This window comes from Diplotaxodon limnothrissa, linkage group LG7, assembly GCF_057381915.1.
Source record: "Diplotaxodon limnothrissa isolate DT_005_m linkage group LG7, D_limnothrissa_male_GT1.1, whole genome shotgun sequence".
Taxonomy (NCBI): domain Eukaryota; kingdom Metazoa; phylum Chordata; class Actinopteri; order Cichliformes; family Cichlidae; genus Diplotaxodon; species Diplotaxodon limnothrissa.
In genome coordinates, this window is record NC_140602.1 from 4152895 (window position 1) to 4180573 (window position 27679).

The 27679-nt window shown below is 38.6% G+C and overlaps 1 protein-coding gene across 1 annotated transcript; it reads left to right on the plus strand.

Moving 5' to 3' along the window:
• Positions 1 to 502: 502 nt before the first annotated feature.
• Positions 503 to 26799, plus strand: LOC146627582 (thromboxane-A synthase-like). Its single transcript, XM_085359016.1, has 14 exons — positions 503 to 971; positions 3667 to 3810; positions 4309 to 4402; positions 20432 to 20484; positions 20954 to 21050; positions 21171 to 21287; positions 21428 to 21516; positions 21619 to 21767; positions 22106 to 22236; positions 22349 to 22705; positions 22810 to 22898; positions 24488 to 24625; positions 25452 to 25614; positions 25809 to 26799. The coding sequence occupies exons 1-14, from the start codon at positions 862 to 864 to the stop codon at positions 25920 to 25922; spliced, it is 1845 nt and encodes a 614-aa protein (XP_085215142.1). The 5' UTR covers positions 503 to 861; the 3' UTR covers positions 25923 to 26799.
• Positions 26800 to 27679: the final 880 nt, after the last annotated feature.

Sequence of the window (27679 nt, forward strand, 5' to 3'; positions counted from 1 at the left end):
CAGATTAATTCAAATGTTTTAGAAAATATTAACTATAATTTTGTGACTGGAACAGTTTGACAATTTACATATCAAATGGAAGGAATGCCACATGAGAAAATATTTCACAAGAAGATTTTCTGTATTGATGCACATATATAAATAGACACTTTATTGCAGTTTTTATGCGCTTGTTGTTTAAAACATTGAATGAATCATTTTTTACAGGAAAGTTGATCCGATTAATCACTCACTGTCTCTTTCAAACAGTGTGAGGAATTGTGACCGGCAGCCTTATGATTTCAGTCCTGATTTTGAGGTTTTCAGTGCTGTCTGTCAGCAAAATAGCACAAATAATCAAATGGCTCCATTCCATGATATTTGGCAAAAAGATGGAGAATATGTAAAGGAGGCACATGCTAATTTTGCCACATTAAATCCCGACTGTTATTCACCTGCTTCATCTACTTTTTGTGCAAACGTTGCAAATCAATGGTTTATCCTTAAATTTTAATGGTCAGTGTACTTGATCTGACACCAGTTGAGTTACAAACCACCAGAACACACAAGAAATGAAAATCCTCTGTGTCCCAGTCTAAAGGAGAATTACGCTATATTTGCTGTTACCTGAAATTAAACCCACATTCTGTATATGGTGATCTATCTGTACCAAATACCCAGAAACGACAGGAAAAGACTCTGTCCAGTACCATCCAGAAAAAAAATCATTGAATATTTTAAATATATTCTGTAAAAGTAACAATGTTATGTTTGGTATTATCATCTTGTGCTTCCGTACGAAATAATTGGGCATGTTTAATATAACAATGTCACAAATGTCTCTCTGGGAAACGCAAGAAGAGCCTTTCCACTCCGGTGCAGATGGGGGCAGTAGACGACGCAGCTTCCTGTGGAGTGACGAGCTGTTGTCAAAAAGAGGAAGACGTGACTATTATATTTACAAAACCTGGGCGAAGGACGAAGAAGGTGAGGTGAGTGTGTGTTTCCCATATGCTGAATGTTGCGGTGTTAATATTATAAAGACACAAGTAATAGAAACATGTTAGTGATATTAGTTAGATGGAAACCTTTATTTCATCAGCAAGCTAACCTAGCATCACATGAGTAAATGAGTTGTGCGCCACAGGTAAGGACCGTTAGTAAATGAGAGAAAAAGGGTAGGTTAGGTTTCACTTGTTCAGTGGTTAGTGGTCCCTACAGATCCAGCTAAACTAGTGATGGGCACATGAAGCTTCATGAAGCACTGAAGCTTTTCATCCAATTGGTTCACCCCAGCGCAAAGCGTCTTGAAGCTTCATTTGCTCCAGTAGGACATGTACTGGACGTAAAAATATTAGTTGGCATGAATTTGAAGAGTGTGGCCTTTTGCACACAGCCTGTAAATGTCAACAACAAAAGGAGTGTGTAAAACATGTATCAATCAATCAATCAAACTTTATTTATAAGGCACTTTTCATACAAAGATGTAGCACAAAGTGCTTTACGTGGTTAAAAGCAGCCTACCCCGCCCTCCAACTCACTCCCCACACTTTCATTAACATAAACGATCATGGATACCCCCCCCCCCCCCCCCCCCCCACGCACACACACACACACACACACACTTACTTAAAGAGTAAAATTGGGCTGGGCACACATGAGCCAGGTGAGGAAACACTATCACAGGGAGCCGTCTGCACCGGGAGCCGGTCACAGACCGCAGCCTCCAGGCTGGGCACACAGCAGGAGGGAGGCAAAGAAGCCCCCCAGCCAGGCTGAGAAGAGCCCCAGCAGCCACGGTCGATCACAGCCCCGGTGCAGAGAGCGCCCTCCGAGGAAACACTGGAGTTATGACCTAATAAGAGTATATACAGAATAAAAAAATAAATAAGAATGGGATACAATATAAATATAAATAGAGTAAGAAGGTAAAAAATGAATAAGAATAAAATCAATAAATATTAGGTAAAACCTCAATAATATAAATAGAATAACAGGATAGAATAAATAAGCATAAAATAGATAAACGTTAAGTAAAAGCTAAATTAAAAAGGTGGGTCTTGAGCCTGTTCTTAAAAACATGTACGTTCTCTGCGGCCCTGAGCTCCTCCGGCAGGTTGTTCCACAGACGAGGACCATACCACTGAAAAGCTGCCTCTCCGTGAGTATGTGTCCTGACTTTAGGGACAATCAAAAGGCCAGTACCAGAGGACCTCAGGGTCCGCGAGGGTTCATATGGTAAAAGCAAATCTGAGAGATAAGAAGGCCCAAGACCATTAAGACATTTAAAAACCAATAAAATAACTTTAAAAGTATATTGTAGTGATGGCAGTATACTGTGTATATTTATACTGGCAGTATGGAAAATGATCATTTGGAAATGCTTAAAATGGAAATGATCATTTACTGTGAGGTGAGGTGTGGTTGGGGTGTGGACAGTGGTTGTGCTTTTGTAACGTTGAGGTATGGACAGCTACAGACTGAGGCCTCAGTCCTGCCTGTTCACATTTTATTCAGTAAAAACTACATTTTCACTGCTTTTATGACCTTTTTAGTGGGGAGAACATAGCTAGGATTTAATGATTTAACAAATGTTTTGAATCCTTTGTCCTCCACAATGCTAAATGGCTGTGAGTCCTCAATCACCATGCTAACCAGGTCTTCATCTATTGGAGATTGTTCTCCTGAGGAAAGACAATAAAGACAAAGCACAAATATAAATATCACACACGTAACTTATTACAGCTGTATAATATTGTTATATCATTTAGTAACATTACTGCATGCTATATTATCATGGCATTTGATGGCTCACCTGGTCTTGCTGCACAATCGGTGTTCCCCTTATTCTCATGCAAAGCTCTGTAGTGCCTAAGCATGGATGAGGTGTTGTTGTTATATCCCAGCTCCCTGGCACATAGCAAACACTTCACCTTGTACAAAAGTACAGACAGCTTAACATAAATTGTATTGCACCATCAGTATTATGAAAATATATCTTCTGTAGAAATTTACATACCTTGTTGGGAGGAATAAAATCAAAATGTTCCCACACAGGGGAGGACATCCTCCTCTTCTTAGCTGGCTCCATTCTCTCCTGACTTTCTCTCCTCACTCTCATAAACCTCCAAACGGTCTCCAAACTCTCACTAACCGCAACTCTCCATCAAACACCCACATTTTGAATGAAGTCTGAGGGGTTTATATCGCTGTCATATCTCGCGGCAAAGTTCGAACCGCTTCATGAACCAGTCACGTGGTACAGCCGGGCAGCGAGGCTTCGGAAGTCATCATTTTCAGCTCCTCCCATAAATGAAGCAAGCCTCGATACGCGCATCGCGGAAACGCCCCCTCAATTACTCGACACAAGCTTTGAAGCCTCGATACAGAACGTCACATCACTAATCTAAAGTATTTATATAAAATGACTTTTACCTTGCTATATAACACTTCTGGTTTCTCTGCTGTGGTGATTTCCGACGTTTCTGTCTGTTTTTATGTCTTATAACTTTACTTCAGTTGGTAAATACACTGTAGGCAAAAAGATTTATGAAGGGGGTATATAATTCTTTTGTTTTAAAGACCTGTTTTGCAAGTATTTTTATGGCTTCCTGTTTTTGTACGTGCATTATATTCAATCTAGTTCTTTTTGTTAACTTAAACCCTTTTTCTTGTTTTTCTGCGCAGGAACTTTCATCTCAGTCTGAGGATAAAAACAAGATTTTCCAACATGCAGGCTGCAGGTGACTTTTTAAACATGTTCAACATTGAGGTCAGCAGAATATCTGTGACACTCAGCCTCTTCCTCATTTTCCTCGGTCTCCTTTACTGGTGAGTGAACAAATGTTCAGTATTTGTTTATTTATGATGGACAGTCGGACAGTTTTTGGATAATGACACATTTTATGTCAGTTTTCTCTGTACTCCACCACACTTAGCTGGAAATAAAACCTTAGTATGTTTATTTGTGACATATTGTTCTGCTGTGAAAATACAGCAATATATACTATATGTTACATATTATGTATATCCACAGTCACCCATTTTCATAGACTCAAAGGTAATTGGACAATTGACTGATAGGCAGGGGAGGCCTGTTCCCACATTATTTCATGGCAAACTAAGCACTTAAAAGGAGTTAATTATTGAACTTACATTTTGGTCGCTGTTCACATGAACTCTCAATATGAGATGTCAGTGAAGGAAAAAGAAAGTATCATTAGGATAAAAAAATAAAAATAAAAATAAAACTATCTAAGAGTTAATGAGCTTGATGTTTAATCCTTTCATTCACAACACATCATCACATTTCTGCACTTTTGCCTGTAGGTATTCAGTCCGTCCCTTCTCAGTCCTCTCACGATATGGCATCAAACATCCAAAGCCAGTGCCTTTCTTTGGCAACTTATTCATGTTTCAGCAGGTAAGATACAGTGTAACAAAGGAAGACCAGAGTTACCTTCAACATCTGCTTCATTTTGTGTCAAACTGGGATGGTTTAAAGCAGCGGTCCCCAACCCCTGGGCCTCGGACCGGTACCGGTCCGTGAGTCGTTTGGTACCGGGCCGCGAGAGTTGAGGCTCAGGTGTGAAATGTGTGGTTTTCAGGGTTTTTATTGGTTTTCAGCGTTATTTTGTTATCGTTTTTATCGTTAACTCGGTTTCCCTGGGTCTTTTCATGTGTGTTATGAATAAATCTTCTTTTTTTCGGTACCGGTACTGGTTTTTAGGGGTGCAACGATACTCGTATCGATATTGAACCGTTCGATACAGTGCTTTCGGTTCGGTACGCATATGTATCGAACAATACAAAATTTGTAATTTATTTTATCAACTTTCCTTCTGACGATGCTGTCTGTGTTGAGCGCTCAGTGAATCTGCGTTCGACTACTCCGCCTAGGCTGCACTGTCGAGCGCAGATCCACTGAGTGTTCAACACAGACAGCATCGTCAGAAGGAAGAGCGCAGGGCAAGCTAGCGAGACAGAAGTTAAGCTCTCCTTGCAACATGGCAAATTGAACCTCCCCCACCCTCATTCAGATTTGGCGTTTGGAATTATTTTGGTTTTCATGTGACGTATGACCCTGAAGGTAAGCGCGTCATGGACTAAAGTAAAACAGTATGTTGGATGTGCTACGCAATGCTCAATTACATGGGTGGGAACTAGTGTGTTAGCGCAGTTAGCTCGTTAACGTGTTGGCTGTCTAGCCCCACGCAGGGGTAGCTCGTTAACGGAGATTTGCCTTGTTGTGGCGTTAACGTCATTTCAACGAGATTAACGCTGACAGCACTGGTGGGAACACAACGAATATGACTGCACATTTACGCCAACATCATCCTAGTGCAAAGACAAGTGGAAGCAGACAAAAACAACAAGCATGCTACAAACTTTACCCGAGTCATTTAGACAGCCGTTAGCACAGGATTCTCCTTATGGGGACCTGATATGTTTAATATTGTGGCGAGCTCAGACAACGAGGAGACGGAGGTATCGTTTGGTCTTGCTTCCCGTGAGCTAGCCAGGGAGCACAGCCGTTTATTGACATCTGCAGAAGAACACTGCCGCTATGGAACGCCAGGACTGCCATAATGAATTAATTAAATACACCATTAAATAATTAATTAAATGTGTCAATAATTAATTAAAATTGGAATTAATTAATTAAATAAATAGTTATGACACATGTAATTAATTAATTATTGACACATTTAATTAATTATTTATGTATTTCACATTTTAATTAATTATTGACACATTTAATTAATTAATTATTGACACATTTAATTAATTAATTATTGACACATTTAATTAATTATTTATGTATTTCACATTTTAATTAATTATTGACACATTTAATTAATCATTGACACATTTAATTAATTATTTAATGATATATTTATTTATTTCATTTTGGCAGTCCTGGCGCCTGGCTCTCATCTTGAAATAATTTTATCTGTCAGCCTCACCCATCAAACTCAGGGGGCGGGGTTAACGCTGCCCATGCAGCTTCTCTAACATTTGATTGGTTGCCGTGCAAAGTAAGTCAAAACAGGTCGATCCTAGATAATCGATTGCTTGTGTAGACTTGGGGCAGCCAGGTATCCCAGAATGCAGATCAAATCACAGGCAGCAATGGTGGTGGTGTAGTTTTAAAATACCCCGTTTTTCTGTCACCAGCTACACTTTTAACAGTGTTTTAGCCGCGAATGTCGCAACGTATGTCTGGTCAGGTTGTCAACATAGAACATTTTTGCAAAAGTGCTCAGATGTTTTCAGAGATTTCACTAGCTCTGCTAACAATTAGCATGCAGAGTGCACCGAGGGGGTACGTTAACCGGTTTGTTTACATATTCCACTCTCCGTGTTCCACATGTTGCATTCGCAGATTCTCATTTTCACCGAACGATCGTCTCTTTCCGCCTGGTCTTGTGTCTCTGTGCTTCTGTAACATAAAGAACGAGCTGACATTTTTCTCACGAAACCAGCGATCAGCTTAACAGACCCTCAGTTTACCTGCATGCATCCTCCTCCTCCTCATCTGTCAGCTGTTTAACACCTGCTGCTAATTCAAGAAACACGCCTACGTTACCTGGTGATAGTCACCGTTTAACTGGGCAGCTGGTGCTCGATATAAAGCAATGTCAGCGCATTTTTCTGCACAAGATAAGTAAATATAGTGTTTTCCCCGAGCGCAGAGCTGCTGGAGCTTGTTTCCTTACAGAGCACTTTATAGGTGAACAGCTTCATCAGCGGCTGATGTCCAATCACCGGCACACAGCTTTCAAACCTCAGCTGAGTTTTAGCTCTCAGTGGTTAAACGCTGGACTTCATTCACTCAGGTTCTGTCTGTCGGGTCACGTTTACTTCGCTGTTTTATTTACAACTGAGCAAATCGGTTTGGCTGAGGTTAAAGTTACGTTTCATAACTGCATAGTTTCACTGACGTTTAATGGTTCACTGGCACATGTGTTAGACTGAACTATCATCTAAATATCATCTGTTTTTTAATAGTTATTCAACTGTATTCTAAGCACCAGCTGTCTGTTAGAATGTGATTTTTTTTCTCTCTCTGTTGGCAGACGTATAAAAATGCGCAGGAAAATCTGACGTGCATGGCAAACTTCACCGACAATATTTAGGGAGGAATAAACACACATCAAACATAAATGAACCATTTGCCTGTCTCCATAATTGAGAGCATTTTCTCTTCTTATGTCAACACTCTCTCTCTCTCTTTTTTTTTTTTTGCTTTTTCGGTCATGTTATGTTTACCTGTCAAAGGCTTGTTACAAACTATGAAACACATCGTGCAGACTTCTGGATGTTAGAAGAAAACTAATACCGCTCATGAATGAGACTAAAGGCAGGAAGGTGTCCTTTAAAACTAAACATGTTAATAGGACCTCCCTATTTATATCATAGTTTATGATATAGCACGTGTATTTCAGTAATAGCCTGCTGAGGCCACTATACGTGCTGGCCTCATATCAAATGTGAAGGCAGACTGAGTCTATGTTTGACGTTTTTTATATCTAATCTTCCTTTTCAAACATTTAAACAGGTCACGCTGATTACTGAACAAAAACCCAAAGATCAGATGTTAAACAGATTTATTTGCTCTCTCTCCTCCTTAAACATGTTTTTAATGTTAGTTATAATTCAGAATTGGCGACTGAAACACGTAGGACACATAAGAACATCAGGAAATAAAACACTGATAAATATAACCTCAGTAAAAGAAGTCAGCGGGGGTTACTACAGCTGTGTACCGGGGCCTGCGCTTTGTCGGTGGGATTGCTTGCGAGGCGAGCGGGTCTATCCCACGCTTTGCCGTGAGACTGGGACGACATCTCCGAAATCATCGAAACACTTTTGCAAAGAGGCTGTATCTTGACAAACCGACCAGACACATGAAGATTAAACCACTACATTCTCGGCTAAAAAAATATTAAAACGGTATTTGGTGACACACAAACAGGGTTTTTCAAAGCTCAGTTCTGTTAGCTTCCACATGCCGGTTGTTGTGTGCTAGAAACAATGGCCACCAGGCCAAAGCAATGGTTTTGACTCGATCAGCGTTAACCCCGCCCCCTGAGTTTGATGGGTGAGGCTGACAGATAAAATTATTTCATGATGAGAGCCAGGCGCCAGGACTGCCAAAATGAAATAAATAAATATATCATTAAATAATTTATTAAATGTGTCAATAATTAATTAAAATGTGAAATACATAAATAATTAATTAAAATGTGAAATACATAAATAATTAATTAAATGTGTCAATAATTAATTAATTACATGTGTCATAACTATTTATTTAATTAATTAATTCCAATTTTAATTAATTATTGCCACATTTAATTAATTATTTAATGGTGTATTTAATTAATTCATTATGGCAGTCCTGGCGTTCCATATGCCGCTAGCTAACTGCTCAGCGCGGCAACCGCACAGCAACAACAACACACAGAGCGCCCTCTGACCCCGGAAGGACACACCGTCGCAGCGAGAGGGCGTCACCCGTCACTATGGCAACATAAACAAAACATAACTGTACAAACAGAACCCCGAACAGCCCTGACCCGCTACATAGCCTCCCACCTAAGGGGTCAGTCGTCCCCGACGACCCCATTGCCCCACACAAAGTCCTGCAAATGTCCAGGTGCCTTCTTTTGGCGCACCGGCCGGTCACGACCGGCGGGGGAAAAGTCACTCGGGTCAGAACATGGGGTGCCACCATCATCCCACTTCTGACACCAATGTGGCGAGCTCAGACAAGGAGGAGACGGAGGTGTCGTTTGGTCTTGCTTCCCGTGAGCTAGCCAGGGAGCACAGCCGTTTATTGACATCTGCAGAAGAACACTGCCGCTGGAGGGCGTTCCAAGATGGCCGAGTAAGTACACGCTTACTGCCGAGCTTAGCAAATGTAACCTTATAATACGGTAGCAACACTGTGTCAACTCAGACCTTAGAAGCTTTTACGGTATTTAAGCCAGAAAAGGACTGATTTTGATCAATTAAGAGATAAAATGTCACAGCGTGACAATAAAAGACCCTCGTCTAGCTCCAAGACGAAGCTACTGCTAAAGGCTAATGCTAGCCAAACAACCGGGTCGGTGAACCCACTGCTTGACAACTGCCATGACTATACGGCTCTTTCACTACCTCTCCCAATAACTGAGGACGTAATGGACGAGTTTCCATCTCTACCCGTCTCACCCAGCCAGTCTCCGGCGCCAAAGAAAGCGATGCATTCAAAGGGAGATAGTGTGGATATTGTTGAAACTCTATCAAAACTAATAAACGAAAGAATGGATAACCTTGCACTACAGATTGACGGGATCAGAAAAACTGTGGTCTTTGCATGCGAAGAGATAAACGATGTCAAATGCAGAGTGGGCACATTGGAGCAGAAAATCTCCAAAGAGGAAGAGCGTATGGATAAAAACCAGCAAAGAATCACAGATCTCGAGCGATATTCCAGACGGTGGAACCTCAGGCTGTTTGGTGTCAAAGAAGAACAACAGGAGGATACATGGAAGGTTGCTGTTGAGATTTGTCAGGCTACGTTGCCTGAATGTAAAAACCAACTTTATGACACCATTGACACCGTACATCGGGTCGGCTCCAAACGCCCAAACAACACCAGTCCCAGACCTATTATCATCCAGTTCATCTCCCGCAGAACCAGAGATAGCCTGTGGAAAGCAGCTAAGACATCTCCATTCTTAAAGGAAAACCGGGGCTTGAAGTTTGCTGAGGACCTTTCCAGAGAAGAGAGGGAGCGCCGGAGCAAGTTGTGGCCCATTATCGAGAAGGCTCGCAGAGAAAATAAAAAGGCCTATTACGTCGGATGCCGGGGTTTTGTTAATGGGACAGAAGTTTTCCCGTCTTCAGAATGAGAGGTGAATATGGGGGAAGCTAAGGAATGGAAAAGACCCTACAATGTTGCACAGTTGCTTGGACTTGGTTGGCTGTTTTTCATTGATCCTTCTGGCGTTTTGGATCATTAAGTCTATGCCTCATTTATAGTGTGAGGACACTTTAAGTTTCAGCACCTGAGTTGTATCCTAAAAAATATTTCGTGTATTTCTGCCGAGTTATTTTCATCCTTGCAATGCTCGGTCCCTTAGTGAGGTTTATTTTTTGTTAAGCACACAATATTGGTTCTTTAAATTTCTAGCTGTTTATTTTTTGTTTTCTTAATTGTCATTTTCTATTGTTTCCCTAAATGCCAGGGGGTTGAGACAGATCTGTAAACGTAAAGCCTTATTTTTGTTTGCTAAGAAATATAAAAGTCATTTTTGTTTTTTCCAAGAAAGCCATTCTGTATCTGCTGATGTGAACTTCTGGAAGTCTCAGTGGGGTAACGATGTTTGGTATTCGCATGGCACAGAGAGGTCAGCTGGGGTCACAACTCTCAAAGGTAGCTTCGAAGGTATTGTTCTACATTCAGATTGTGACTCTTTGGGTCATTATATTTGTCTGATAGTAGAATACAATCACTCCATTTTCATAATTGTCAATTTATATGGCTATAATACCAAACCTGAAAATGATAATTTAATTGACTCTTTAGATACAAGGATTAGTTTTTGGCTCTCTAAATATCCCAGTTCAAACTTAATAATTGGAGGAGATTTTAATGTTTCACTAAATGACACTATAGACAGATGGCCACCAGCACAACATTTTAGGAATAATTTGAGATTGGAAACATTTATGGATAAATTTAATGTAACTGATATTTGGAGAGACAAATTTCCTGATGATATATCTTTTACCTGGAGTAACCGTTCTGGTTCAAGGAAATCACGTATTGATTTCTGGTTAATATCAAGTAGTCTATCAAAGGACAGTGTTACGGTCAATATCCTTACAACTCCACTTACGGATCATAGAGCAATATATATTAATCTGCAACTCTTTCCTACTATTGCAATTAATAGATCCTCCTATTGGAAATTAAATAGCTCGCTTCTGAGCCATACAATTGTAAAATCTGAAATTACACGACTGTTAAAGCACTTTATACACAAGGCTAATATTGTGAATTCCTATAGCACAAACTGGGAAATTTTTAAATTTGAGACAAGTAAAATGTTGAGACAGTATGGGGCAAAAATAGCTAAGTCAAGGGCAGCAGAAGAAGAAAATCTAATTGTTCAAATTTCCGCAATATATCAACTCCCACCAGACGAGGTCTCGGAGGAGGATAGATTACATCTTAGGTCCTTTCAATCTAAACTGGATGAGATTTACCACCAGAAAGCTGAAGGAGCTTTCGTTCGTTCAAGAAAAAGATGGATAGAGGAGGGAGAGCAGAATTCTGCTTATTTTTTCCGCTTAGAAAAACAGAGATCTAAAACCAATACTATTCATAAATTGAATATAAATGGTACGGTCAGTGATGATGCAAAAATTATCTCTCAATTTTGTTGTAATTTCTACTCAAAGTTGTATGAATCCAATTATAACGCAAAGGTCGCTACCCAATTTATTGACTCTGTAAACAATGTTGAAATGATTAAAAGTGCTGATAGGCTTTTTTGTGACAGTCCAATTACTGAAAAAGAGATATTGACATCTATTGAATTTCTTAAAAACAACAAATCTCCGGGTACAGATGGGCTGGTGGCTGAATTCTATAAATCATTTTCTTGTCAGCTGGCACCCTTTTTGTTGCAGGTTTATAATGAAAGTATTGAAAGGGGCACTCTTCCTCCCAGCCTTACTCAGGGACTTATTACTTTAATTCCCAAACCTAAGAAGGACCTACTTTTTATAGACAACTGGAGACCAATAAGCCTCCTAAATAATGATTATAAAATATTAGCTCTATTGCTAGCTAGAAGAATTAAATATATTTTGGACGATATTGTAGACGAGACACAGTCTGGTTTTATGACAAACAGACACATCTCCAATAATATTAGACTCGTCTTGGATATTCTGGACTACTCAGCATTAATATCTGATGACTCATTTATCCTTCTCCTGGACTTCTATAAAGCCTTTGACTCAATTGAGCATGAATTTATATTTCTTACACTTCAGAAATTTGGTTTTGGTGATATCTTCTGCAGCTATCAAAACTCTGTATTCCAATGCTAATAGTTCTATTAGAATGAAAAATGGCACTACTTCTCGTTTTAGTCTTAATCGAGGTGTACGCCAAGGTTGCCCGATTAGCCCTTATCTTTTTTTACTTTGCACCCAAATTCTTGCCTCTCATATTTCGAATAGCCCTGTGAAGGGTATAAACATAGCAGACAGAGATTGTCATCAGTCAATTGGCAGATGATACCACAATTTTTCTTAAAAATGCCAGCCAAGTGCCAATTGCTTTACGTGTAATAGAGGATTTCTCAAAAGGGTCTGGATTGGTCCTAAACTTAAATAAATGTCAGTTATTACCTGTCAAAGAGTGTAATGTTCAGAGTATTTGTAATATAACAGTTAAAAATGAAGCAACATATTTAGGTCTGATTATCTGCAAAGATCCAAAAGACAGAATTTTACTAAATTTTCCCCCAATTATTAAAAAATCTCAAACCAAATTAAATCAATGGTTGCAGAGAGATTTAAGTTTAAGAGGAAGGGTATTGCTCTCAAAAGCAGAAGGTCTGTCTCGACTGACTTATGCAGCAATTTCTCTGCATGTGGACGGCAAAACTTGTAAGGATATTGACCGAATGCTCTTCAACTTCCTTTGGAAAAACCGGACACATTACATCAGAAAAAGTGTATTGATGAATGACTATGAACACGGTGGTCTCAATGTTTTGGATTTTACTACTCTAAACAATACATTTAAGATTAATTGGGCTAAACATTTTCTTAAAAATCCGGTATCCATTTGGAATTTTATTCCTCACTACATTTTCTCTAAGTTTGGTGGTCTAAGTTTTATCTTAGGTTGTGATTATAATATAGATAAGCTTCCAGAAAAGCTCTCGATGTTTCACAAACAAGTTCTATTAGCTTGGTCCCTTATATATAAACACAACTTTACACCCCATACGTATTCAATTTGGAATAATAGGAACATAGTGTATAAAAATAAATCATTATTTTTTTCTAGGTGGGTTGAGAAACTGATTGTTTTAGTGAATCAGCTGTTTAATCCTAATGGGCAGCTCATGTCCTACTCAGAATTCTTAAACACCTATAAATTTCCAGCCACACCCAAAGAATATGCCATATTATTTGATGCAATACCTACGGGTATTATAATGCTTTTTAAAGGTATTCAACCTTGCATATCATCTGTTTCTCTCCCCAACCCTTTAGATTCACACATAGGAAGAATCTGTCTAACAAACCACAGTAAAAGTAATAAGAATATCCGTGCTTTGTTCCAGACAGAATCTCTAACTATTCCACATGTGGTCTCTTATTGGAATTTCTTTGTCAGTGACATTAACTGGAAAAGAGTATGGTCAATTCCTAACAAGTATCTGGTAACGAATAAAGTGAAGGAAGTCTCATTTAAAATATTGCATAAATTTTATCCTGCTAATCATTACATGACGAAGTTCAAAAGGGACATAAATGTGAGCTGTGGATTTTGTGGAAGCCATCCTGAGACTGCAACACCTCTTCTGGATCTGTTCATACGCTAGAACATTTTGGAAAGACTTCAGTAGATTCATTGCTGGACATCTCTATAATGACTTTACTGTGAAATGGGAAAATGTTGTATTTTGTTTCTTTCGAAGGCAAAAAAAAAGGAGATGTTTACTTTATAATAAACTTGTTAGTTATCTTAGCTAAATTTTATTTTCACAAATGCAAATACAGTAACAAAAAACCTAATTTTAAACATTACTATAATGATGTTTTATGTTACATAAAATTGATTAGTGGATCACTTAACAAAAAGGCTATGAAAACTATTACTATTTGTAGTAATTACAAATTATTTGAATGTTTGTAATTCTTTGTATTACACCCCCTGGCATATGTTAATTTTGTTCTGATTGTATACATGTTCTGTATACTGTTTCTTAATAAAGTTTAATATTTTGAAAAAAGAAAAAAAAATAGAACACTGCCGCTAGCTAACTGCTCAGCGCGGCAACCGCACAGCAACAACAACAACACACAGAGCGCCCTCTGACCCCGGAAGGACACACCGTCGCAGCGAGAGGGCGTCACCCGTCACTATGGCAACATAAACAAAACATAACTGTACAAACAGAACCCCGAACAGCCCTGACCCGCTACAATATGCTGCTGAGAATATAGTCCAGAAGAAGCGTATAGTATAGCTTTTATTTTGGAAAGAGCCATTTCTCTGTAATAAACTCTCTTTTCCAAAGATTTTTTTTATTTTTTTATTTTTTTATTAGTAATATAAACATACAAACAAAATGCACCATATATTACAGATTCAGAGAATAAACATTTCTTACATATTAGCAACTTTCATATATAGTGAAAATAAAATATAAAGATGGGGTCACATAAATTAACAGATTATTAACTCACTAAATCAAAATCTTCTACAAAGGAAACAAAAAAAGCAGCCTTTTTCTTTTTAACTAAAGTCAAAGATTTAACCAACAGGTTTAGTCTTTTCCAAAGATGAGTGATTCCTCAATCAGATACAGGTGTTACCGCGCCAGATCCGCGGCCCCGAACCGTAGTAAGGAAACCTCTGGCAGTTACTTGAAGGTTCCGTAACTGACTCGTAGCCGGCAACAGCTTACTATACAGGTCAACTTCGCTAGCAAAAAGATCGAAGGAGGAGTAGGAAATTGCTTCACCGAACTTTATTTCTTCTCTAAGGCACGAACACCGCGTACAGTGGGCTGAAACAGTTTACTCACAGCGAGCATCGCCGACACAACTCTGGCTGTCGAGGGAGTTATTATATTCCTTTTATTTATTTTCTTTTCGTCTCTTCTGTAGCTAACCGTTACTTTTTTCCCTTCTCCGCTCTCTCTCTTCACACACACACTAGGCAGTCCCGCTACACACATCCCGAATACATTTCCCATCAGGCTTCATCCTTAAAGGGCCATGCCTGTAACACAGGGCTCGCAAAATCGCTAGCCCGCTAGCTAACTGCTCAGCGCGGCAACCGCACAGCAACAACAACAACAAGAACAGCACACAGAGCGCCCTCTGACCCCGGAAGGACACACCGTCGCAGCGAGAGGGCGTCACCCGTCACTATGGCAACATAAACAAAACATAACTGTACAAACAGAACCCCGAACAGTCCTGACCCGCTACAATATGCTGCTGAGAATATAGCCCAGAAGAAGCGTATAGTATAGCTTTTATTTTGGAAAGAGCCATTTCTCTGTAATAAACTCTCTTTTCCAAAGATGAGTGATTGTCACTACCTGATCGGTACCCCGCATGCGCAAATCTTCCTCTCTTTGCCAATATTGCGACATTCAATATATTTGAATGATGCGGTTAGCGCCCAGTTAGCTCCTAGCATTTCTCAACAGCTCTGCCTTCTTTTCGACTGCCCGGGACATTTAAACAATGGATAATCCGTATACAAAGATATTCATGCTTTTCTCCTCAACAGAGAGCGTCCCCCGATTGAGCAACAGCGCCGTAATATAAGAAGAATGGCGCCTAATTACAGAGTTAATAATGCAGACTTTGTAATATCTCACGTGTAGATTCATCAGCCAGATGAAGTGTTTACTGACAATTGACAGTGATAGCGTACATCATCATCACTATTCCAACAATCCTCTCCTCACAGACAAGCATAAACACACTCGACTATCGCTAAATTTTTTTTTTTTTTTTTTTTTTTTTTTTTTTTTTTTTTTTTTTATTGACAAAGCACAAAATACAAATACAAAATAGGAAACACAATGTCAGGGGATTCGTATAAATAAGCAAAATAGACACAGTCTGTTATAGAATCACATAATATTGAACAGGGAACATAGGTTTACGGTTTTGACAGCTTTTTGATTTTGAGAATGTTGTATGGTTTTAACATATTGTTTGGTTTCATTTAAAAAGCACCGAAAGGATGGTTTTGCGTTAGAAAATTTAGATTTATGTATATGAAATTTAGCCAATAATATCAATAAGTTAACCAAATAAAATTCGTTCGCCCTGTGCATAGGGTACTTAAAGAAACCAAACAATATATTCTCGTAACAAAGAGAGAACTCAGAAAAGATAAAGGAAACAACAAAAACACAAAATTCTTGCCAGAAAAGACTCGTGTATAAGCATGACCAAAATAAATGAGAAATATCTTCCTTCACACAATTACAAAATGTACAGTTAACATCAATGTCCTTTTTATAACGTGCAAGAAAAGACCTAGTTGGGTAAAAACGATGAATAACTTTAAAAGATATTTCCTTTACTTTGTTATTTAATAGAAATTTCGACGGTAAGGTCCAAATCTTCTCCCATTCCAGGTCCTGGTATAAGTTATTCCAATATGCGACAGCCGTTGGGACACAAGTTCTGTCTTTTTGAAACAGAGTTCTTATTTCACGGTTGTTTTTCCTCCTTACAGAGGGGAAACACACCTGACCGACATAAGTAGCAGCAGGATCCAGTGGTAAAGGGGTCAAATCACTAACAACAGGATTTCTAAACAACATTAAGACCCCAGCAGGGATAGCATCAAACACTACGGCATATTCCTTTGGTGGAACAGGAAGACCATATGTATTCAAAAATTCTGAGTAAGAGAGTAAACCTCCAACAGGATTTATAAGTTGTGCAACACGATGAATCCCATTATCAAACCAATTACTTAAAAACACAGATTTATGTTTGTATAAAATGTCTCTATTGTTCCAAATATAGTATCTATGTGGAGAAAAGTTGTGTTTATAAATCAATGACCAGGAAAGAAGCATTTGTTTATGAAAGTTGGATAGTTTTAAAGGGATTTTATCAATATTGTAATTACAAAGCAAAAGAAAGTTAAGACCACCAATTTTTGAGAAAATATAATTGGGAATAAAGTTCCAAATTGAGGTTGGGTTCCTGAAAAATTGTTTAATCCAGTTTATTTTAAACACATTGTTTAATGAGGAGAAGTCAAGAAAGTTTACTCCACCATGTTGGTATGAGTTGGATAAAACTGATCTTTTAATATAATGAATTCTATTCTTCCATATGAAATTATAAAGATGTCTGTCAATATTTGCCAGGGTTTCTTTATTTACATCAAGAGACAAAGCAGCATAAGTTAGACGAGATAAACCCTCTGCTTTCGTGAGTAAAACTCTCCCTTTAATGGATAAATCCCGCTGCAACCAGGCATTTAGCTTTTTTTGTGTTTTGTCCAAAATTGGAGTGAAATTAAGGGAGCACCTGGTGGATTGATCTTTATTAATGACTATACCAAGGTAAGTGACAGACTCTTTAACTGGGATGCCAGCAATAGATAGACTGGTACAATTTCTAAGGGCAAGCAGTTCACATTTGCCAATGTTTAGGTGGAGTCCTGAAGCTAAAGAAAAGGCATTAATTGTGTTAATAGCCATCTGCACCTGTGAAGCATCTTTTAAAAAGAGAGTGGTATCATCAGCAAGTTGACTAATGAATATTTCTTCATCCGCAATTGTTATACCTTTCAGAGGACTGCGTTTAATATAATCAGAGAGGAGTTGAGCACAGATGAGAAATAAGTATGGGGAGATGGGGCAGCCTTGCCTGATACCGCGGTTCAAGTTAAATCTAGGTGATGTACCTGCTTCTAATTTGATGGAGCAATTCATATTTTTGTACATTGTTTTAATTGCATTCTGAAAATAAGAGCCAAAGCCAAATTTGTCCAAAGCCTGAAAAATAAAACCATGTTCAATCGTGTCAAACGCTTTGCAGAAATCTACAAATAAGATAAAGCTATCATCCCTACACAAATCTGCATAATCAATTAGGTCAAAAATAAGTCTGATGTTGTTGGATATGTGTCTGTTAACCATAAAGCCAGACTGAGTTTCATCAATAATATCATTCAAAACAGCTTTCAGTCTTTTGGCAAAGATCTGAGCTAGGATCTTATAATCATTATTAAGGAGGCAAATTGGCCTCCAATTGTCAATATAAGTGGGATCTTTCTTTGGCTTTGGGATTAGGGTTAACAGACCTTGTGATAAAGTGGGGGGAAGAGACTGATTTGTAAGACTTTCAATGTATACATTAAGAAGAAATGGAGCCAGTTGATCTGCAAAAGTAATGTAAAATTCAGAGGTTAAGCCATCGGGTCCTGGGGATTTATTAAGTTTAAGACGTCGAATAGCAGGTAGCACTTCACTAATAGATATCGGCCTATCACAGAAACTCATCTGATCTTCTTTAACTGTTCGCACATCAGGGATTTGTTCCATAAAGTTCAGAGCAGCACTCTCATCACTCTCAGAGTGCTCGACTATCGCTAAATCAAATTTAACACACGTTTGTAATGACGCTAATTCAGTTTATAATAGGGTTTATTCGCTCCGTCAGCAGGTGGCGGTATCCTCGTACACTGGGGAGTAAACTGCCATTAAACGAACAGAAGAAGAAGAAAACATCTGCACATGCGCGGTACGGATCGGGTAGACCCGATTTGTACGGTCAGACTTTACACATGCGCAGTAAGGATCGGAGAGTCCTGATCCGTAACTTTCTTTTTATTTTTCGTTTTTGTCTTCATTGTACTGAAATGCTTCATTATTGCAAACATTTTAAGATATACTTGTTATTCTTAACATCTTAACAGATACTCTGACCCATAACTATCGTAAAACGCTACGACCGGAAGTAGAAACCTTTCGCGCATGCGGGGTACGGATCGGGTTTCCGGTACGGATCGGGTAGTGACAGTAGTGACAGTGATTCCTCAATCAGATACAGGGCTTGCAATATCGCTAGCCCGACGTCCCGGGGCTAGCGATTTTTCCAGTCGGGCTACCAAAATCTATCTCTGCCCTGCCCGTCGGGCAACATATGAGAGGTTGATCGCGCAGAGAATCGCTGACCGTTATGTGTGTGTGTGTGTGTGTAAAAGCAGCAGGATATATATTTTAGTTCTGCTGAGCCAAATAAGACAGGTCAGGGTGAAGAAGTGACAGCCAAAGAAAAGCTTACCACAAAACGGAAAAGTTATGACAAATCAGACTATAAGGCAAAAAGAAAGTGCAGCTTTATGGTTTCATGGACAAAAGAATTTCTGTGGCTGCAATATGACGAGCTATGTAACCGGGGCTGCACATAAGTGGTCCGCAGGTGCGCATTCGCTGTCAAAAAAAAAAAAAAAACACGCACAAGATAAGAAGTTGCAACGCGTGTTTGCGTACATAAGATTTTCTGGAGGAGGACAGACATTTGTTTAAAACGCTTAAAGATGTCGAAGAAGCTCCTTTAAGCAATTACTTTGGTGTTCCTCCACTCCAAAGAAATGTCAGAAGGAGTCCGAACCACAAAAGAAGCATGTATTCTCGGAAAAGTGGTTGCAGGAGGTGAGCTGGCTTCAAACAAATGATGAACGCACAGAGATGTGGTGCGGAATGTGCCGTGAAAATCCCACTCTAGCGGACAAAAACAGTGCTTTTTATATGGACGCAAACGCGCGTTGCAACTTCTTATCTAGTGCGTCTTTTATGTTGACAGCGAATGCGCACATGCGGACCATTTTTATACAATGTTGTAATTTGTTTTTCAACAATTTTTTTGATTAATGTTTTGTTTCCTTTACAATTTTATACTTTAATGTATAATATTGTAAAGGAAACAAAACAGGAAACAAAACATCAATCAAAAAATTGCTCTCTTTTTTATTCGGGCTACTTACATTTATTTTGGGCTACCAAAAACTGAAGAGTCCCTGCCCGAAGGGCTACCAGGGATTTTGAAATTTTGAGAGCCCTGAGATATATTTATTTTTTTAATTACTTTTGTTTCAGCAACATTAAATTTAAAAACTGTACTTTTGAGCTAAAATATATATTTATAATTTTAATAAATGACAAATTAAAAAGGCATGAACATCGTGACACCAAAGTATCGAACCGAACCGTGAATTTTGTGTATCGTTGCACCCCTACTGGTTTTATTTAGTTGTATTTATCTGCGACACCTTAAAGGCCGGTCCGTGAAAATATTGTCGGGCATAAACCGGTCCGTGGCACAAAAAAGGTTGGGGACTGCTGGTTTAAAGGTTGCAATCTACATCTATTGTCATTTTTAAAAATATTCTGATGCAGTGAAGTAAAAATACAGCTGAATAATATGCAACATTTGTTCAATTAAACTGGGATTAAGCTCCTGTTTAAACTTTTTATTTTCAGTTTTTATAGGGTTGTCAGTTGACCATTTTGTTTTATAAATTGATCACTTATAAGGTCATGGCTGTGATAAGCCGATGTGCTGTTAACCTTTTCTGTGATTTCAGTTATACAAACAGTAAATAATGTGGATATTTTAAGTCTGATGTTTTTGTTTTCCACTTTCTTTTCAGGGTTTTTTCAAACCTATGAGTTATGTAATAAAAACACATGGTAGAGTTTGTGGGTAAGTAAAAAAAAAAAATCAGCATCTACTGAAATTACTATTGTGGAAAAATAGCAAACTGAACATTTGCAAAGAGATCAGTACACCTGGATTATTATTTTATAACAGCATTGACACAGAAACTAATAATAGCTGGTGCTACTGCATTTGCTTTCTATGTAATTCTAGGAGTTTTCCTCCCACAGAAACAGAGACACCTGCTGATAAAGGATGCACAAAAATGGACTCATTACCTTGGATTTAGATTAATAGCTGTTTATCTTTTATTTCTGTGCACACACCATTTGCACAGGAAAGTTTATATTACATCGCAATAGTACACCAAGGTTGAAAAAGTAGATACAATGATTATCTGAACATTTTCATTTTTCTGCATTCTGAAATGACACGAATACTTTACTTAGCATCAAAGGTTTTTGTTTGTTTTGGCTGGTATCTCACTCATATTCTATACATCGGCATATTTCAGGTATTATTTGGGGCGCAGACCAGTCGTGATAATAGCAGATCCTGATATGCTCAGACAGTTGATGGTCAAGGACTTCAGTAGCTTCCCTAATAGAATGGTGAGGACATTAGACGGAGCGTTTAGATGCACGATGTGTGATCAGCAATTATTTCCACACGAACTTACTTCATGGGCTGTAATGGATTTTTGCGTTTGTGCTCTTGTCTCATTTTTGCAGGCTTTTCGCTTTGCCACCAAGCCCATGACTGACTGTCTACTCATGCTGAGGAATGAACAATGGAAGCGAGTACGGAGCATCTTGACCCCATCCTTCAGCTCTGCCAAACTGAAAGAAGTGAGACATTAACATTTCTATTACTTGTTAGAAAATGCATTGCAAAGTATTTGAATTTTCTATTTTGTGATGTAATGACTCACTAAAGGGTTTTGGCAGGACTGGTTTGAGTCTCTCATGATTAATCTTTTTGAGTATAGATGGTTCCTTTCATCAACATAGCCATCGATGCCCTGATGAAGAATTTAAACGGCCACGCTGAGTCAGCACAGGCCTTTGACATCCACAAGTAAGTACAAAAACAATAAAAAAACAAATACTGAAAGAATCATTTTTATTTAAAATTTTCAATCTTCTCTTTAATTAATTTTTGGTATATGTTTTCCTGCAGGTGCTTTGGCTACTTTACCATGGATGTTATTGCCAGTGTGGCATTTGCAACTCAGGTGGACTCGCAGAACAACCCAGACGACCCGTTTGTCCACCACGCTCAGATGTTCTTCAATTTTTCCTTCTTCAGGCCCATTTTGTTATTTTTCAGTTAGTCATCAATATTACTTCATTATTACTTGAATTTAAGATATTTATTTAGGACATTAAAAGAGGAAGATAAATATATTTAGGAATGTGAAAAATTGTACATCGTTTTAGACCAATCCTAAAAAGAAGTTTTTGGAATTGTAATTAATTTTAATCATTTCTAAGTAATTAGAAGATTTATAGAGGAAGACAAGATATATTAATTAATGCATTGTTTAGAAATGTTGTTTAGATTTCAACGTTACCACAGTGTTATCGGGAATTCTTAATGCAAAGTTTTTTTATGGCATTTCATAATTCATAATTACATCTGCAAATTTGTGTCTTAATGTCTTCAGTGGCTTTTCCTTTCCTTGCCGCTCCCATGGCAAAACTTCTCCCCAATGAAAGACGAGATAAGATGAATAATTTCTTCATTAACAGCATTCAGAAGATCATCAAACAGCGAGAGGAGCAGCCTCCTGAGGAGGTGAATCTCAGACAGTTAACACAGTCACTCTGTGTCTAAAACGAGCCGTCTCCCTTCATCATTTGTTTGAAATAAATATTTACCGTTTTCTTTTGTTTCTTTTTACATGTAGAGGCGTAGAGACTTCCTTCAGCTGATGTTAGATGCTCGAACCACCAAAGAGATTGTGTCGTTGGACCACTTTGACACATCAAATGACCCCGAGGAGATCGAACACAGGAACCAGGAGACCCAGCCTTCGGGCTCGGTTCAGGAAAATGACCCTCCTCATTCACAGGAGCCGTCTGTCAGGCGTCCACAGAAAAAGATGATGACTGAGGATGAGATTGTTGGTCAGGCTTTCGTCTTCCTCCTGGCAGGCTATGAAACCAGTAGCAACACTCTGGCGTTCACCTGCTACCTCTTGGCCCTCCACCCTGAATGTCAACTCAGAGTACAGAAAGAGGTGGATGACTTCTACACTAGACATGTGAGTGTTTTACGTTGTGGTGCTTTGCTTTGTTTTGGTTTTCTTTGCATGTTGCATGTTATTATGGACAGTTATCGATTATATTCATGCTACTGTTGTTGAAGGAATCACCTGATTACACAAATGTCCAGGAGCTGAAGTATTTGGACATGGTTGTATGTGAAGCATTACGCCTCTACCCTCCTGGATTCAGGTAAAGAAGGATGTTAAGTGGAAACAGGGTGGTATTTTTTTTATAGCACTTTGGAGGATAGGCCATATTTAATCATACATGTATACCATACAACGAGGAGATAAAATGTACATGTCACTGCTTCTCTTGGACTGCTTTGCAAGAGTAGGTTGGGCCCATTGGGGAAGGGAGAATGGTGCCATGGCCCACCAAACGCTGACCGCCAGATTTAAGGTGGTGATGCAGATGTTAAAAAAAGAAACGATGCAGATATTATTTGGAATCTTGCAGCTTCAGCTGTTACAGGGATTAAATGTTTGTTAACTGTTGTTACATGTAGCCTAAAAGTAATGTAACAAGTTGCAATCCACTTAAAACTTTAGCTGTCTTTCTTTTACACTGTTGCACATGTACACACTGAAATGTGAAGTAATTTTGGCAATCTAAATAAATGAACCACTGCTGATCTACTGGGATCTTTGTGCACCATTCCTGGGGTTTAATGATACTATAAAGAAACGATATCCAGTTAGCAGCAGTTCTCTGGGTAAAAATGTTGATGCCAGAAGTCTGAGGAGAATATCCAGGCTGCTTTGAGCTGATAGAAGGAAAGAGTAATTCAAATAACCGCTCACTACAGTTGAGGTATGCATCTCTGACTGCACAGAACATTGAATCTCGAAGCAGGCAGTTTCACAGGAGGAGATATTTGAGTTGCCTCTCCTGTAACCTAAGAACAGGGAAGTGAGGCTGAAGGTCACATGGGCTCACCAAAATGACAGAAGATTAGAAAAATATTGCCTGCTCTCACCAGTTGGACATTTGGATGGTGTTGTATTTCTTGCACAGCATTAAAGCATGCAGTCATCCTGCCTTGTATCAACAGTTCAGGCTGTTGGTGATGTAATGGTGTGGGGGATATTTTCCAGGCACACTTTGGGCCCCTTATTACTAGCTGAGCATTATTTAAACGTCACTATCTGTCTGAATATTGTTGCTTATCATCTCCATTACTTTATGTAAAAGAAAGTTTTCAGGCTCTTTGCTGTCCTGTGATAAAGGAAATCGACCCCATGATTCAGTAGCTCGTAGAACCAGATGTATAAGGAATAACTTGAAGTAATGGTTTTCAGTATAACTTTATCAGTCTCACAGCAGTGTGGAGAAATTTGCCCACTCGTCTCTCAATGTTGCTTCAGTCTTTCTCATTGCTTGGGTAAGATTAACGACTGTCTTGAATTATTCCAGTTGTGAATAATCTCGCTCACTATAGAACAACAGACCTGAAGTTGATTTCTGACCATGCCTGTATTGATGAACAGGAACAATTGCTTCTCTAAACTGATACTTTTCCTTCTTGGCACTGAGTTAACACGAACCGTTTTATATCTTTTATAGAGGTCAAATTATTGATCAATCAATAAAATGCATTTGATTAACTGCACCTAGCTGCTAATTACCCTCTTAACTCATGAAGTATGTAGTTTTTCACTGGACTGCAGAGTCCTGTGAAAGATTTTTTTGACTTTAAAAATAAAAGCTATTATAACGATTTTCTTTTTAGTATAGTTTAATTGTATTACGTTAATTCCGTATTTTGTCCCATTAAGGTTTGCACGAGAAGTTGACCATGACTGTGTAGTGAATGGCCAGTTCCTTCCTAAAGGGATAACAGTGGAGATCCCTGCAGGCTTCCTCCATTATGACCCGGAACATTGGCCAGAGCCTGAGGAGTTCATCCCAGAGAGGTGCTTCAGTCTACTTCTAATAAATGACAAACGGAGCATATTCAAGTTTAAAAATATCAACACTTGTAACTAACTTTGAAGTCAATCAAATGTTGATGTAATAACATTAATACAAGACAAATATTAACCTAAGGTGTTGTTCATCCATCTGTCTGGTGAAAGTACACCATGTGCAGCGCTCAAATGACATGGCTGTGTGCCACGTCTCTGATCAAAGTACAGTGTACCAATTATACATTTTAATGCAGTAAAATAATCACTATCTGCCATTGCAATGGTCTGCTGCCTCCCAGCAGACCACAGCACACTGTGCTCACCACAACTGAGAATCTCCATAATTTTTCTGTGGACATTGAAAGACATTCCCTTTTTGTATACAACCTCTGTGTTGGCCTCTGGATATATTAGAAAGATCCTTTTTAGTCACCATGGGCAACCGTTCATTATCCGTGTGGTGAACCACAAGATTTAATTTCATGTCCCAGTTTATTTTCTGATGATTAAGTAGCATTAAAGAAAACACACAATGTCTCTTCATGCTATACGATAACACACAGATATACCTTTCTATAAGACTGATGCCTCTAAAAGGCCAGCTGCTGTTTTAAACAGTTTCAAAAAAACCTTAAGCCTGTTGCCAGAAACTTACTTGTTCAGTTTGACTCTGTCCTTTGAGTTTTGAGCTTCACGTTGAAAAAGTTGCCTGGTCTTGCTTTTTCCCCAAATTAAAATCCTCTCTAAAATGAAACATAACTGACAGGATGATTTTGCATTGGCACTGCCTTTAATTCTCCCCCAAAGCACCTAACCTGTGGATTATCCCCAGGTTTACACCAGAGGCCAAGGCCAGTCGACACCCATTCGTATACCTGCCGTTTGGGGCCGGCCCTCGTAACTGTGTGGGAATGAGGCTCGCCCAGCTTGAAATCAAAATGGCTTTAGTGCGCCTGTTCCAAAGCTTCAGCATTGTGGCCTGCTCTGAGACCAAGGTATTCATTTATTATTTTCTACTAAAATGTGTAGGCAATGTAAATACTTGGACAGTCAGTAATAATGATCATAGAGGAGATGATTGGACATTAGAAAGTGCCGTAACTTTCAAACAATTCACTCATAATTTGTTAGCTGCCTTCATATTTGCTGTTTACATAAATATGTAAAGATGCACTTCTTCTGTCTTCAGGTTCCTCTTGAGTTGAAGTCGTCAAGCACTCTTGGACCTAAAAATGGCATTTATGTGAAAATCACAAGAAGGGACCAAAGAGATGGTCCATTCATTTCTCCATCAGATGATTAGACACCAACCTGAGGCTCAGGGTCTTCGTGTATCATGCCTTTCCTTTGATTTACAGCAAAATATTTCCATAGTTACTGACATTCTGCATACCTCAATGATTCAGCCCACACAGTGATCTGAAAAGTCGATGATAATGATAATATTGCCGCTGTAATGATAAACACAGTGGCACAAAAGTGCTGTTGATCCAAGTGCTCTTTACCAGCCTCTCTCTTTTGGATACAGTTTAGGTCTTTTTGAACTCCCTGCTGATGGGTGCACCATGCGGGTTATTCATTTGTGAGTGTGCTACAACACAACTCTGAATGGCACTTCTCACAGTCACACGTTGCCACTTTAAGTGAGTCGAATTTACAAAATAATGACATATTTTTGGCAAAAAAGTCGTGTTTTTTGTTACTGATACACTGAAATCTTTGATGGAGCATGAAGTGGTCGTAACTCTGTGCCTCCAAAGCTGCTATTTGAGGGTGAAGTAAGTGGTTTTATAATAGGAAAGAAAATCTTTGTTGTTTTGTTCCTGATGACCCTTGTCCCTGTTACATGTCTCAGGATATGAAACACTCACTGCACTTTTACTCTGTGGGAAAAAACATTAGAATCCTTTCATTACCTGTGTTGATGAACTCATTCATTATTATTGCACCTTATTGGAACATCAGTTTCCTATACTCACATCCAATCTGTCAATTTAGATTTTTGGCCATTACTTGAGAAACTGCAGTGCTGAAATGTTATTAGGCCTCAATATAAATGATCTAAAAGTGTTTTATTGATGATTCATTCAAATCTTTCTAGGAAACAAAACAATCTGTTTAATTGATTTACATATGAAATGGGTGAAATGCAGCTTGTTGTTGATGCAAATATATAAACAAAGTGGTAACATTACTCCTTTTTTCAGTTTTGCAATGTGTTTATTTTGCAACAAAACAAACAATCCACCAGATCATCTGTTGTCCTTGCTAAGGCTTGCACTGATGTACTTTGCTAAGCGTTTCTGCCTAAGGATATACTTCAAGCATGAAAGCAGAGATTTTGTGAGGGAAAAGGAAATGCGTACAGTTTCAAGTGCAAAATAAGGATTTTCTGATACATTTCAAGAAAAACCATTACAGTGATTTAAAGTTCAACTCGAAGTCCCTTCTCAAGATAATATTATAATACTGAAAATACTGCATACTATAATCAAATAGTTTGGTAGTTCTATAGTAACCTTTCTCACTCTCAACTTCTGACACATTATGATTAAAAGATTTGGAGAAATCACCACAATTTCACAAGGCCGATGATTGCGACTTATTGGACTGCAATAAGAAAGTATCATGCAGGCAGCCTGGGCTTTTTTTTTTTATAATTGCTGTAAAATTACTAAATTGTCATCTTTTAGGAACAATTTGAATTTTCTTAAGCCCAAAATAGTTGAGGAGTTGCGGTAATGTGAAGCGCACATGTTAAATATAGCAGAGCTGATTTTTCTCTCTGTGGTCAGACTTTGTGAGTGCTTTGTGCTTCTGAGGCACACCAAGTATTTATAAACCTGGTCTTCTCTTCTTTCAGAAACTGGCTGAATTTTGTCTCTTTTGGTTACAGAATTGAAAAAAAACTTACATGACACTGTATTTAAAACAGACATGAGAAGTCACTGAGCATGTCACAGGAATAAGAAGCTACATTTAAAATTAAAGGCTGTTTATACATATGAGCTCTGAATAATCAAAATGTAAAATGATAGCCTGTGGAGTGTTCATTAATTG